The sequence below is a fragment of the Oculina patagonica genome, chromosome 2, assembly GCF_052425735.1.
Source record: "Oculina patagonica isolate OP01 chromosome 2, crgOcupat, whole genome shotgun sequence".
Classification (NCBI taxonomy): domain Eukaryota; kingdom Metazoa; phylum Cnidaria; class Anthozoa; order Scleractinia; family Oculinidae; genus Oculina; species Oculina patagonica.
Genome location: NC_135759.1, coordinates 31,483,247 through 31,497,345, shown reverse-complemented (window position 1 = coordinate 31,497,345; position 14,099 = coordinate 31,483,247). Strand labels below are relative to the sequence as shown.

Sequence of the window (14,099 nt, the reverse complement as noted above, 5' to 3'; positions counted from 1 at the left end):
TTAAATTTGGGTTTTGGTATGAAATTTTTTAAATCACTTTGATTCTTATTTTCCTAGTAACTGCCGTGAAAAAGTGAGACAAAGGAAACCAATAAATTAGTTTAAATTTTTTCAACCAAAAAAACAAATTTAAGCCACAACACATTAAGCTAAATGGGATACATTATTTAAAAAACAAATGCAGTTACATGCATGTATACATGCCTGATGATTAATGCTTTGCTTATTGTTTTTGTTTGTGTAAAGGGATGATGTTTATACTTGGATGCTTGACTTGACAGAGAAGCTGGTGAAGACCAGAACATCAGGCAATCAAAACAAAGGTACATGCAGTTCTGTGTTTTTGAGGAGTTACAGAAACAGCTTTTAGTGTCAACATTCTAGTACAGGTTATTTTTCACTGTATTTACAACATATATAAATGGCATCATTGTGTGTCACCATTCTTGGGAACTCACAAAATAAATTTTCTGATCTGTGTTTAGAAGGTCCTGATTTAACAACAGAAGATGACTTCAACAGTTCATCATCCAGTTTAAAGGCAGATGTTTTACTCAGTGATCGTGCTGTCAAAGAGAGTCAAACCAGGAATCCGTCAGGACAGTCATTTTTGCATGGACAAGCTATAAACGATGGTGTTGTTGAAGACAGCCAGGTTCCGATTTCATCAGATTCTAAATGCCACAACCAAGAAACTGGTGTTGAGCAAAATATGGAGAAAGAAAGTTCTGGTAATGGAAGGTACATGACAATTAAACAAAATAAACTTGTTTAGAATAAGACACTAAAAAACCTTATTGTTAAATGTAACAAAAAAATATCATGGTCTTGCCTTGTCACTGACAAACTGAATTTCTATTTAAAACCATGGGAAGGATAATTTGTACAGACATTGCACATCATACAAATTTTAGTAGTTTCAATTGATAATTAACTTAAACTTAACAACTCTTAAACAAGCTTGGAACAAACCATACCTTAAAACCATGCATTAAGATTGTTTATTTTTGTTTGGCTTCAAAAGAGCACTCCAGAAATCTTACCTTCAAGTGTGGTTACTGTATAGTACAGCTGTAAGTACATGAAAAGGACTTCACTTGGACGCACAAGTTAGACCTGTTGTTTTGCTTTAGCTTCAGTGAAGAAGTATCAGTGTTAGCAGAAATGTTCCCGGAATCCTGTTCATTAGAAATACGAAACTGTCTGATGGTTGCCAATGGCGATGTTGAGTCTGCCGTGCAACTAATGCTCTTAAAGGGAGAAAACACTGATGATGAAAGCAAGGAGAACTGTCCTCGAGTTCTAGATTTCTCTCCTAAGGTACAGTGTACACGTTAAGCTATTGGGTATGTACAGGGAGCCACTGTTTTTTTTTTTCATTATACTTGACTCAGATGCACTATTGAAGTACATGTATACATAAATCAGGGGTTTCAAAATGTTTTGAACTATGCTTCAGCAACTAGAAGAATAGGTGGCTGTGACGCTGAGTTTGTTTGGCTTAAACAGATTGCTTTGACCAGAGTAACTGGTGACAATCAAGTAGCTGGCAGAACTCTGGCCGTTGCCAGCTTGATTTAAAAACCCTGATAAATGCTAAATATCAAGAGTGTGAGCTACAGGGTGTGCTAGACTCTTTTTTGATCTGGGAGATGCAGTGACATAACGGTAAGCTCACTGAACTGTGGTGTGAGCCATCTGGGTTCAAATTTTGATTGGGGTGCTAGTCTATTGCAGGGTTATCTCCCAGCATTAAATTCACAGGTGCCCATATACAATGTATACCCCTGGGTGGAGAGAGGCACTGTGAGAGTAAAGTGTCTTGCCTAAGAACAGAATGCAATGTTTCAGACTTTTTATTTTAAACTGACAGCTCCAGTTTTCCTGACAATTTTCTTATGTTGGGCTCAGGCTCTTTATTACAGGTACTAAAGTAGATGTTGCAAGATAATTATAGTGGCCAAATGGTTAGCAAGTTCAACTCTGGATTGAGTGGTCCTGAGGTTCAAGCACTGGGCAGGGTTACTGTGTTGTGTTCTGGAAGAAGTTATAACTGACTCATTCTTTACTTTTATTGCAAAAATTCTGTCCTTGACTTTTTTCCAGGCCCATCGCCCAAGTTCAAAAAGACAAGAGCTACAAGAAGCTGAGCAACAAAACCTCAAAGAACAAATGATGGCAAGGTAGGCCACAGTTTAAAGGCAGAAAACTTACATGTAGCAGCAATGTACATGTACATACACATGTCATCATGCAGTGTTCTCCCTAGTTTTCAGCACAGCAGGTAAGAAAATTTTTTAAACCAGTAAAGAAATCCGGTAAATCCCAGACGTTTTCTAGTTTACCTACATGAAACAGAATGTTGTCCAAATGCTGATTGAATTTTATTTCATGACAACTTTATTATGGCCTTGCAGACCTCTTTCGCCTGCTATACAGCCTAGGAAAAACAGCATAAAATCTTTTGTTGTTTTAAGGATACATTTTCTGTCGCTTACATGACGTACTACTTAAAAAATGGGCGGTCCTGTTTCCTCTTAGCTACGAATTGCTCCAGCTCTTTTTTCTTTGCTTCGAATACTCAGCATTCATGACAGTGTTGTTACAAAGTTGTATCTGAGTGCTTCTTTTAACCTGTCATCTGGATTTTGTTTTAAACACTTACAAACTTATGAGAAGAATTTGACATCAAAAGCTGCCTTTGTCTTCACCACGCGTCAGCTACGGTCAACTATTAAAGCAATCAACTATTTTCTGCATTTTGCATGTTTTTGAAAATAACTATTATATTAAGTAATATTTCTCACTTCTGGAATTATTTTTACCTCTTTGCCTTTGTGATTGTTTTTATTTTCATGGAAGTGAAAGGACAGCAAGGATTGCTGCCGCTTCATTGTTGAATCGTCGGGGAAACTGTGCAACAACAGATGTGCACTTGCCGCGAAGTGAGAAAGACCAGCAAAACTCTCTTTCTCTACCGCCCTCAGAGATTCGGAAAACGAAGGGAAATAAAGAATATTGAATACTAGCACAAATTCGTAAATGAATATTGCATTTGTCGCTGTTTATTTTCAATCTGTTATTTTATATTTTCAATCTGACTACGAAGGTGAAACAAGTGGTGTTACTTTGTTATTTACCTGTTAAATTTACAAGATATCTTAACAAGTTTTATATTCCATGATACACATTCTATCAAAACCTCTTTAAAATCCCCATTACACGATATAAGATAATAACTGTACCAAAACGAGCTGCCACACCACCAACATACTAGCTATGGTAACATAAGGTGATGTGGGCGATCTTAATAACCTCTTTCAGGGCTCGAGACTAACGGTAGCAAACTAGCCACAGGTAAGTAGAAATGCAGTTTTGGCTAGTAGGTTTTGGGCTTTTACTAGCCCAAATGACTAGTATAAATTCAAAAGATTTTAGTGGTTTTGGAAAAAAGGGGAGATGATTGATGTCCATCAATGTAATTTGTAGTACAAGGCCCAAGGAGGGAAGTAACACAACTTTAAAAGTATTTAACATGATGCATTTCTCATGGATATTCAAAGGGTAAAAAAAGTGATGAAAACAAGGAAAATACTCCATCTCCTAAACATAATGATAAGAGAGCCAGTGAATATGGCAAAGTGCCTCCACCAAAGTGCAAGTGTACTTGAACGTTCTGGCTAGTCATAAATTTGTTTTGGCTTGTGAAATCAAAGTTTCCCGCGACTTGGCCAGTTAACAAAAAAGCTAGTCTCGAGTCCTGCTCTGTAGTGAATATTTACTCCAAAGCCCCTTTTAAGCTCTCTAAATGGGGTCCTGTACGTTGGCGGAATTCGACATATTTCATTAATTGGGATGGCATTGCGTTTTGCAGCGTGAAACTGTAAATCTAAGTGTAAGCTGGATTCCATGGGGAGAGAACGGCTAATGCTATCGAATTGGAATTGCAATGCATTTGTAATCTGTTTTTTATTGCTACTTTTGTTTTATTTAGATACGGGTATGTTGAGGTTGATCAAGAAGACAAAGCACATCAACCAACACTTCACAAACAGGTAAACACAAACACAGGGACATTAGAGCCGGATCAGCTTCTTTGTCTATACAGTCAACTCTCGCCTTGCGGACACCCCGCTATTACGGACACTCGCTATTACGGACAAAATTCAGATCCCCGGCTATAGAGGTTTGACTGGAAATGACTCCCGCTATTACGGACTCTCGCTAATACGGACCCTAAACGAAGTCCCGAGCGTGTCCGCTATAACGAGAGTTTACTGTACCAGTTACTCCGGTTGACAAAAATGTTTAAACAATTTGTGAATCACCACAGCCATAAGCAGTCGATCATAAAAAGGACACTGTCACGGGGATGCTTTTCGGTAAAAAGTACTAAAATTGGCAAATAGGTCTTCTCGCCCATGTAATGCACCTAGTACATCAAGATGGAGAAAAAGAAATTGTTGTCGAAAGAAGAAGGGAGCCATAATAGTTTTTAGTGTTTTTCCCGTCCACAAGAACAAAACTTGAAAAAATCAGCCTGACTTTTTCAAGTTGAGATCTAAAGTTCCTGATGGCCCACTTTTTGTAGTTTCCATATGTATTTTATAGGCTCTTGATTTTTTTTTAAGTGAAACTGGTGACAGTGTCCCTTTTAGTCCATGAGCCAGACCACCTACTGGTACCATGTGGAGGGACCAGACGCTACCTGGTTTTTATTAATACCTGTTGTATGTAGAACCCAAAAAACTTTGATGGACCTGTCCTCTTTGTAGCTAAGCAACATTAAACGTAGGCTTTTATATCACCTGGAGAGTGAAAATCCAAGATGGCGGCCATGAAATGTATTTCTTATCAAAATGCCTATAATTCCCTAACATTCACAACTGTTGAATTAAATATGTAAACTAATGCTATTCCGTTTGGGAATTATGTTAAAATGTCTGCATTTATCCCATTCGTTCGCATAAAAAAGCAAATAACAACGAAAGTATATTTTGTGATGTCTTACATGACGTGTATCCTTGGAATCCAAGATGGCGGAATGTTGAGAGGCCAGAACTGTAAGTATATCTGTCTATTATGGCATTTTAAGCAAATTTATCATGTTTAAATGCCTTTTGACGAGTTTCTAAGATAAGAAAACCTTAAAAGCAGTAATATTTGAAGTGCTATAGCCAAAATAGTACTTAGAAAGGTTATCGATGTCAAACTGTACGAACTTACAGGTACCATAGTGGTGAACCTAGTGATCAAGTTGACTTATAATTACATTGTTACAGGCAATAATTATGGTTGGCAGATTGGGCAACTCGATTTACTTGTTCAGCTATACGTTCAGTGTAATTCATAATTCTAGGCTAGCAACATTTCATAGAAAACTAATTAAATACCTTATTACATGAAATTTTCGCGACACGTTAATTTCGCGATTTTGAGGTGCGCATATTTCGCGACACTTAAATTTCGCGATTTTGCGAAAATTTTGTATTTTGAATCACTTTAATTTCGCGTTTTTGAGTAAGAAACAATTAATATTTCTTTGGCAGTATTATTTAACATGCCCTTGAATTAAATTAAACGACTTCATCAAAGGAACAATAACGTCAAAATTAACAAAAACGCAAGGGCGGGACTAAATCTCGGCAATAGCAACAACAGAGCAGTCCGATCCTCACAATGTCTACAAGTAGGTCATGCTTGTACGTGCATGAGTTATTGTTCTTGAGTCAATTGACGACAAAATCCATTTAGATTGATAATTCCTTCCTTCAGTGGTACTAGACTTATTCTTTCTTGATTATTGACATATGGCTGTAGAGCCTTTTCCTATACTGCCCCGAAACTATGGAACAGTTTACCGGACAACTTAAGACTATGTGCCTCTCTAGAGGAATTCAAGCAAAAACTTAAAACACTCTTGTTTAAACGGGCCTATGATTTATAGTTTATCATTATTATTTTTCCGTTTTGTTTACATGTGTAAATTATGGTCATTTATTGTTAAATTTTTTATCTGTTATTATTGTAAAGCGCTACGGATTTTTATTAGATGTAGCGCTCTATAAATTCATATTATTATTATTATTATTATTATAATGTGAGTCACTTAATTTTCGCCTCATGTTATGTTCGCGACACTTATTGTTCGCGTCACTTTAATTTCGCGATTTTTTTTGGAATCGCGAAATTCGCGAAATTAACGTGTCGCGAAAATTTCATGTAATAAGGTAGTTAAATGACGCAATTTTCTCTTTCTTCAACGTTCAGTCATGTGCGTGCTTGTGACAGTAACGGCAAATGTCGTCTCCGGATTCAGATGAGAGGCCTTCAAAGAGGGCACGTGTTGACACTGACTTTACAACCTGTGTAATATGCTCTGTGAAAGCTCCACGCATAGAACTAGTAACACCAAAAGATCAGTCATCATGGGTCACCCTTCGAAAAGCAGCAGAAATGCACAAATTCGAACCCATCCTACAACTGCCGACCAGCAATGAAGCTGTTCCTGCTGTTTATTACCATCGAGAATGTAGGAGTGCCTTTACGCACAAGAAGACGCTGAACAGCTTACAATCAAAGATTGCCAATACCGTGACCGAAGACCCTCGTGATGAACAGCTATCTTCTTCTAAGAGAGCTTCCAGCAGTTCCCGGGTGTATCAAAAGATATGTATTTTCTGTGACAAAGGCAACAAATACATAAAACGATCACACTCCAGGGAGCCACTTATTCAAGCAAGTGAACTTCGTGCAGATGAAAAAGTTAGAGCTGTGGCCACTGCCAAGAGGGATAGCAAGATATTAACAGTGACGTCTCGAGAATTGGTTGCTGCGGAGGCTCATTATCACAAGACTTGCTACCGCGATTACACACGAGAATACTATAAACCCAGCGACAATCTGGATAAAGGAAAAGATGGGGACAGGATGTATGCAGATGCTGAAGACGATGCCTACCAGATGCTCTTTGCTAACATAAGGGAAGAATTGTTTTCGAATCCCCGGGTTTTGCCTATGGTGGATTTGACAGGCCAGCTAGTTCTGTACATGAAAGCGCATGGTGTTGAAGACGTACAAGCCAGTACTAAGAAGCACATCCGCCGTAAATTGGAGGGAGAATTTGGGGAAAGTCTGTTGATTTTTCCTGACGACAATGGAAAACTCCTTATAATTCCTGATAACCTAAAGATCACTACTTTGGCAGCTGAGCAAATGAGAATGAAAGGAGAGCTAAAGTCCATGAAAGAAGGTAAATCAGATCCATTACAACTGGTCAAGAAGACAGCATTATACGTCAGAGACGAGTTGAAGAAATCCCAAGATGAAGCACACCTTGGATGGCCTCCTGAACCACATGAGTTGGATAAGGATTATCTACCTTTAACGCCCCTCCTGACAGCATTCCTGCAGACCCTTGTGGCAGGTGACACAGAGAAGCCTATGACGTCCCGTGTGAATAGGTTTATCTACTCCGTTTCCCAAGACTGCATGTTTGCAGTAAGCGGAGGGTCGTGTACTACAGCCAAGCACATCCTGCTTCCCTGGGCTGTAAAAACACTCACTGGAAACGTGGAAGTGATTAAGCTGTTAAACCGGCTTGGCCATGGCGTGTCATATTCAAAACTGGAGGAAATAGAAACTGCACTGTGTATGAAAAAGATTGAAAGTGATGAGCAAATGGGTGTTATGTTGCCATCAAACATCTATCCTGGTGTGCCTACAACATTGGCGTTTGACAACATTGACCGACTGGAGGAAACTCTCAGTGGAGGTGGAACATCTCACCGTGTAAATGGCATCGTGGTTCAGCCAATGGTACACACAGTTGAAGCACCAACACCTGCTACGACAATGCCAAAGCAAAAGAAAAGAAGCATCGAACAAGCACAGTTTCTTTTGCCAAGTTTTAACGCTGGTGAGCGTGTTGGCCCGCCAGAAATAAAACTGCTACCAGTTGATTCTAGCGATGCCATCAAAACAGCGAACATGAAGAACTTTACTTGGTGTATGGCAAGACAAATTAACACCACTGAGCAGAACATTAGTGGGTGGACTGGTTTTAACATCATGACGAGAGATGAAACTCCTGTCAACCAGGACACAGTAGGTTACCTTCCAACTATTAACGCACCAGCGACAGCAATGAGCACAGTGAATGAAGTGTTAAACCAAGCTCTCAAGATCAAAGAATCTCTTCATCTAAAGGACATTGTGTGTGTTTTCGACCAAGCCATGTATGCAAAGGCAGCAGAAATCACCTGGAAACACCCAGACAAGTTCCAACCAATTGTACTGAGAATGGGCGCGTTTCACACAATTTGCAACTTCCTGGCGGTTATTGGAAAGCGTTTCCTTGATGCAGGACTACGGGATCTGGCTGTTGAGTCCGAAGTCATCACAGAAGGTTCTGTAGATCGAGTTTTAAATGGCCAGCAGTACAACCGAGGGATACGCCTTCACAAGCTTGTATTTGAGGCGCTTCAGAGACTAGCTTGGAAAGGTTTCCTTAAGTGGTTTGAAGGGAAACAAGCTTCCCCTGGAGAGTTACAGTCCTTGTTGGATGACACGCGAGCACTGATTGTCAACGTTAATCGGCAGAAAAACCTAGATGCGGTTCTCAACAGTCCGCGGTTTGCCTATTTGTTTGATCTCTATCAGGATTATCTTTCTTTCCTGAGAACTGAGGCAGGGCATTTGGCACAATTTTGGATGTCGTACATGGACATGGTTGAGACACTTCTGCATTTGATTAGATCTTCAAGAGAAGGCAACTGGATGCTCCATCTGTATGCCATCCGTGCTGTTCTCCCGTGGTGTTTTGCTTACGACAGAGTGAATTACAGTCGTTACCTCTCCGTTTACTACACTGAGATGACCCGACTTTCAATTGATCATCCAGATGTCCATGTCCAGCTTGAGAATGGAGGATTTTCTGTACAGTTGGGCACACAGAATCCCTTTGGCCGGATACCAGTTGACCAAACCATTGAAGAAACAGTCAACAAGGACACACAAACTGCCGGAGGAACCAAAGGATTCAGCCTCAAGCCAGCTGCATTGAGCCGCTATTACCTTACAGCAGAGCACAGAAGCACTTGCTTGAAACAAATACGGGAACTGACTGATATCAGGCAACCTGGCATCAGCCATCACGACTTAGAATCATCTCGTATTCGAAAGGATGAAGCAGCTGTTCAATCCATTCTTGATTTGATGGAAAATGAATGGATAAATCCATTTAGCGGTGAGCCGACCGAGCTGATTAGCCTTTCAACAGCTACTGTTGCCCCAGCTGATGTTGCAACGGATCTTCTCACAGCAAAGCAAGTTGGCGAAACAGCATACAAGCACTTCCAAGATGACCGAGTTGAAAGCAGAAAGAAGCCCTTTCATGATCCACTACCCAAGCAGAAGTTGAAAACATTTTCTGATATGAACAAACCGAAAGTGGCCAAAGGCACTACTAAGGAGGCTATTCTCAAAGCTGACCACAAGTTATTTGGCCACATGGTACTCATTGCTACCAGCAGAAAGTTGGACATGAGTTCAGTTCTGGCTCACCCACTTGGGCCATTACCATGGTCACTTGGAAACTGTGATGGCACCCTTAAGAAAACAAGCAAGGCCACCTTAGCACGACAGCTGGAGAAAAATGTTTCCTTGGCAGAAGTCATTCCTCGACCATCAGCCTGTGTGATCGATGGGATGAGTCTTGTACAGAAAGCCCACGGAGAGAACAAAACTTTCGGTGAACTTTCAGAGGCTCTTTTCGTGTCTGCATTACGTGCTGGGTCAGAAAGCTACCGAGTGGATGTGGTATTTGATGTTTACAAAGACGAGTCCATAAAGAATGCTGAACGTGTCAATCGTGGGTCAGACAGTGGTCTTCTCTTTGGCAAAATCGTTGCTGGCCACAAAGTCAAGCAGTGGAGGCGTCTTCTGTCGTCATCAAAAAGTAAAACCAACTTGATCAAGTTCCTAGCACAGGACTGGCAGAAGCAAGCATTGAGATCAAAGCTCCACGACAAAGTCATGTATATCACGTGTGAAAATACATGCTTCAAGCTGACGAGTGACACTTCAAGTGAAGTTCCCGCTTTGTCCACTACACAAGAGGAGGCAGACACGCGCATGTTACTCCACGCAAACCATGCAGCAGAAGATTCCAGTTCCGTCATCATCGCATCAGAAGATACGGATGTCCTTATCATTTGCCTCTCGGTTGCTCCTACATTTGGCTGCCATTTGTTCATCAAGTGCGGCACCCAAAACAGAGAGAGATTCGTTGATGTTCTGAAGGTTGCTGCTGCTGTTGGTCACAACATGTGTAGTGCACTTCCCGGAATGCATGCATTCACTGGGTGTGATACTGTGAGTGCTTTCGGAGGAAAAGGCAAAATCAGTGCCTTGAAGCTGGTACAGAAGAACAGAAAGTACCAAGATGCATTTAGCCAACTGGGAAAGGACTGGTCGATGTCAAGTACACTCTTCAGTGTGCTCCAAGAGTTTACCTGTAAATTGTATGCAAACCGATGTCCATCTAATACCGTGAATGACCTACGGTACCAGCTGTTTAGAGCCAAGAAGGGAGAGATCGAATCAGGGCAACTACCACCATGTCAAGATTGCCTGTTCATGCACAGCCTACGTGCGAACTACCAGGCTGGAGTGTGGCGCCGTGCTCTTGAAACGTGTCCTAGAATTCCTAATCCAATTGGTCATGGATGGTGTAATGAAGATGGCAACCTTGCAATTTGCTGGATGACCGGATCACCTGCCCCAGATGTCGTCATAGAGTTTCTTTCTTGCAAGTGCACCTCAGTATGCAAGCTGCCAAATTGCCAGTGCCTAGCCAATGGTCTGAAGTGTACCACTACCTGTAGGCTGCAGGACTGCAACAATTGGCAAGATGAGAATTTAGAAGGGCAAGAGTCTGATTCCGAAGATAGCTCAGGCGATGAGGATTAACTTTGTTATGCTGCCAGCTAGTAGTCTATGTTTATCAAGTGAGGTGTAACAAATTTGATACAAAGTTTCTGAAGCCTACTCATGCTCAAGGTAGATCTTTCATATTCAGTGCTTTCAAAGGTTTTGTATAGTATATGTTCTTGACACTAGAAGGAAGGACACACAGGAAGAACACATGCATAACAGTCCTTTTCGGTGTTCAATACGATAGATACAATGTACCAGCATAGTTAAAAAGTGAATTCAGGATCGGAAAATCTGAAGGTCAATAAATGGTGCACAAAGTTATTAGGCCTTGGCTTTTTACTGACAATTTGGTTGCCATGGAAACGATTGTTACCGCACCCTTAATAAATCTAAAGATAATGTTTAAATCTTCGTTATAGTATGATCAAGGAAATGTAAGGGTTATAGATTTGTTTGTTACGAAGTCACAACACTATGTAATTGGTGCCGGCTCTTTCTTCCCTTCTGCTAGTCCTTGCTCTAGAGGGTGGTGAAATTATTGCCGAATTAACCCCTCAGCTACATCCCATTCAAGTCCATCAATGTTTTTTAACATCCATGGATATGTGTCTTTCCAAAAATGAATAAGGCGTTTGGTCCCTCAAAGTGGTACCAAAATGTAAAATTTTGAGGTCTGGCTCATGGACTATTTAATAATGGGTCATTTTTACACCTATTTTCAAAAACTCATTAATAATTCATAAAGAAAATACAAAAGAAATTAATGTTTAATGAGTGTCTTTATATCTGATAAAGACACGGCTAAACTTTACGTCCAATTTTCTAGGCCAAAACAACTACAAATCTAAATATTAGTGCAAGAATGAGTTGATCTACATCAGAATATTTTGAAGCCGTTAAATAAATTCGCAGTTCGTGTTTTATCAAGTCTAAAACACTCGGCTGCGCCCCGTGTTTTAAACTTGATAAAACACTGCTGCTCATTAAACATTACGTAAAGCGTGTTTTGTATTTTTACGTCGTTACAGAGTTTGCTCAGAGACCTGCAATGATTGTTTAACAAGTGTAGAGTATTACCATGTGATGTAGAGTATTACCATGTGATATTCTAACATGTCCATCTAGAAACCCAAAGATTTTTGAAACGCAAATTTCTATCCGAAAATAATTCCCCTCCCCTGTATATAAGCCCTCCCTAAAAATAAGCCTTCCAGAAAAGGACTTTGAATAAATATAATAATTAAAGTCGCAGATTTCTACGGTATATCAGATAGAACTTATAACGGATATTGAGTAAATTATGAGCGAGGCACCGATGAACAGCGAGCCTTTCAAGACATTAGTGTCTATCCAGCCAACAGTTTTTTTGTGGTTTTCGTATCTCTTTAATGCATAAACAAGTATTCTAAAAGAAATTTTTGGATTCCGCCACTTTTTCGCTGCAAAATCGAGCTTTAAAGTTCCCGCTTCGGCCACGCCCAAAGAAGTTGACCGCATGATCGAGGATTGGTGATGAGTGACGTCATATCAGGAACCGCTCGAAGCGTTTGCATTTGTTTATTTGCTTGACAGCCACAACATAAGGTTTGTTTTTCCCAAGAATTCTTCGAGTTTGGATGGAATACTCACAAGACAGCGATTTCTTATCTGAAGAAGACGTGACTAGCAGTTCATCTGATTCGAACGAAGAGATCGAGTCCGGAGAACTCGAATCGCTCGCTTGCACTGCAGTAGAAGATAAGAGTAACAAAGAAGAACGCGCTTACTCTCGAGAACCTCTAGCGGACGATGCATGGATAGAAGAATATAATCGAGAGAAGCAACTTATTGAAGAGAGGGAACGAAAATTACAAAACCAGCTTAACAGAGTCGTGGAATTAGACACATACCGGTATATAAATACTTTTTCCAAACACTCACTCTGCGCGTTAAATTTGCATTTTGTACGCAAATTCACTCCAGAAAGCTTTGAATGGAAACTTGACGCGTCGCGAAACCTACAAAGACGGACGGAAATCAATCTGCGTTCTCAGGCTGTATACCTTTTAATTTTCATTACAGATGTGAAACGAAAATGAAAACAATATAACGAATAGACTGTAAGCACTATTATTCCCGAAAATTGCCCTTGACACTCACACAACACATTGACTTGAAAGTGGTATGCTTGTTTGTTTTGAAACGAAACTTGTCGCGTCGGTAGATTTGCGTATGTTGCAAATAAATGTGCCCTTAGTTGATACGCAAAAGATTGATATTAATAAACATGTTTATTACTTTTATTAGTCCTTCTTATAACAGCTTATTAAAATACGAGCTACTTTAGTCCTTCTTGTTACAGCCTAATAAAAATACAAGCGACTTTTCACGCGTTTAGAAATGCCGACAACACGCGCTTATGATAAGTGCGACTGATTGTCTCAAAAACGATTAACAAACAGTCATAACCTATCGATTTTTTAACTTTTATAACTTAGAAAAACTTTTCTTTTCATTGTGACAATGCTTACTTTAGGCTGTGAAAGCTTTGATAAACTTTTCATTGTACGCAATTTAAACAAACAATAGCGCCTGCAGAGACCGATCGATAAAATTATAACTTTACATGTATGGGAGTTGAAATCCTGAAAAGCTACGTACGAGCGCAGTGACTTCGATTATAAAGATCACATTTTAATAAGACTTTATGAACAAGACTTACAAGAAACAGAAATCGAAATTCAAGCGATATTCGAGGGAGAAATAATTCGCTTTACCTTGACTGGTCGACAAATCGAACGTCGCTTCAGCTTCATGTTATCTTTGCTTGGCGACGCTTGCTCGCTTATTATTTCTACACGATGGTTGACAATATGCAATAAAAATCTCTTGGGAAGTTGGCGACGTTTACTTTTAGTTTTTTTCTTTTCGTTCGAGAACAGACACTCAATCAAATGAATAATGAGTAATGAATACCCGATGACGACTTCGACTGAACAAAGTTAAGTATTCCGGTGAAATCTTGGCACAGGAACAATGCCAATATCATGTTAGATCAGCGACCGTTGGCATTGAAGATTTTCAAAGGAATGTCTTCTTGTAATATCCCTGGGAGCGAAGTAGCAAGCACAGACGGCAGACGAAGCACTCGGATTCCACTTTGCACGTTTTAACTTGCCGAA

General features: G+C 40.0%; 2 protein-coding genes and 1 long non-coding RNA gene across 4 annotated transcripts in view; 2 read left to right on the top strand and 1 right to left on the bottom strand.

Moving 5' to 3' along the window:
- Nucleotides 1-14,099, top strand: part of LOC144644153 (CUE domain-containing protein 2-like) — a 36,321-nt gene that overhangs the window by 20,669 nt on the left and 1,553 nt on the right. For both annotated transcript variants that reach the window (XM_078503575.1, XM_078503574.1), the window contains exons 4-8: nt 247-323; nt 486-741; nt 1,134-1,320; nt 2,107-2,183; nt 3,995-4,055. In XM_078503575.1, the coding sequence (XP_078359701.1) occupies nt 247-323; nt 486-741; nt 1,134-1,320; nt 2,107-2,183; nt 3,995-4,055 (658 nt within the window). The remainder of the gene's footprint in view (nt 1-246; nt 324-485; nt 742-1,133; nt 1,321-2,106; nt 2,184-3,994; nt 4,056-14,099) is intronic.
- On the bottom strand, nt 3,951-4,649 carry LOC144644164 (uncharacterized). Its single transcript, XR_013569058.1, has 2 exons — nt 4,269-4,649; nt 3,951-4,091 (listed from the first exon to the last, which is right to left on the bottom strand). It is a non-coding gene; the product is annotated as an uncharacterized LOC144644164 (long non-coding RNA).
- On the top strand, nt 6,301-11,259 carry LOC144638526 (uncharacterized). The gene has a single exon (XM_078497722.1). The coding sequence runs from the start codon at nt 6,301-6,303 to the stop codon at nt 10,969-10,971; it is 4,671 nt and encodes a 1,556-aa protein (XP_078353848.1). The 3' UTR covers nt 10,972-11,259.

Bases quoted from the DNA above. Each gene is read 5' to 3' on its own strand.
- LOC144638526 (XM_078497722.1), top strand. From the start codon at position 6,301: ATGTCGTCTCCGGATTCAGATGAGAGGCCTTCAAAGAGGGCACGTGTT.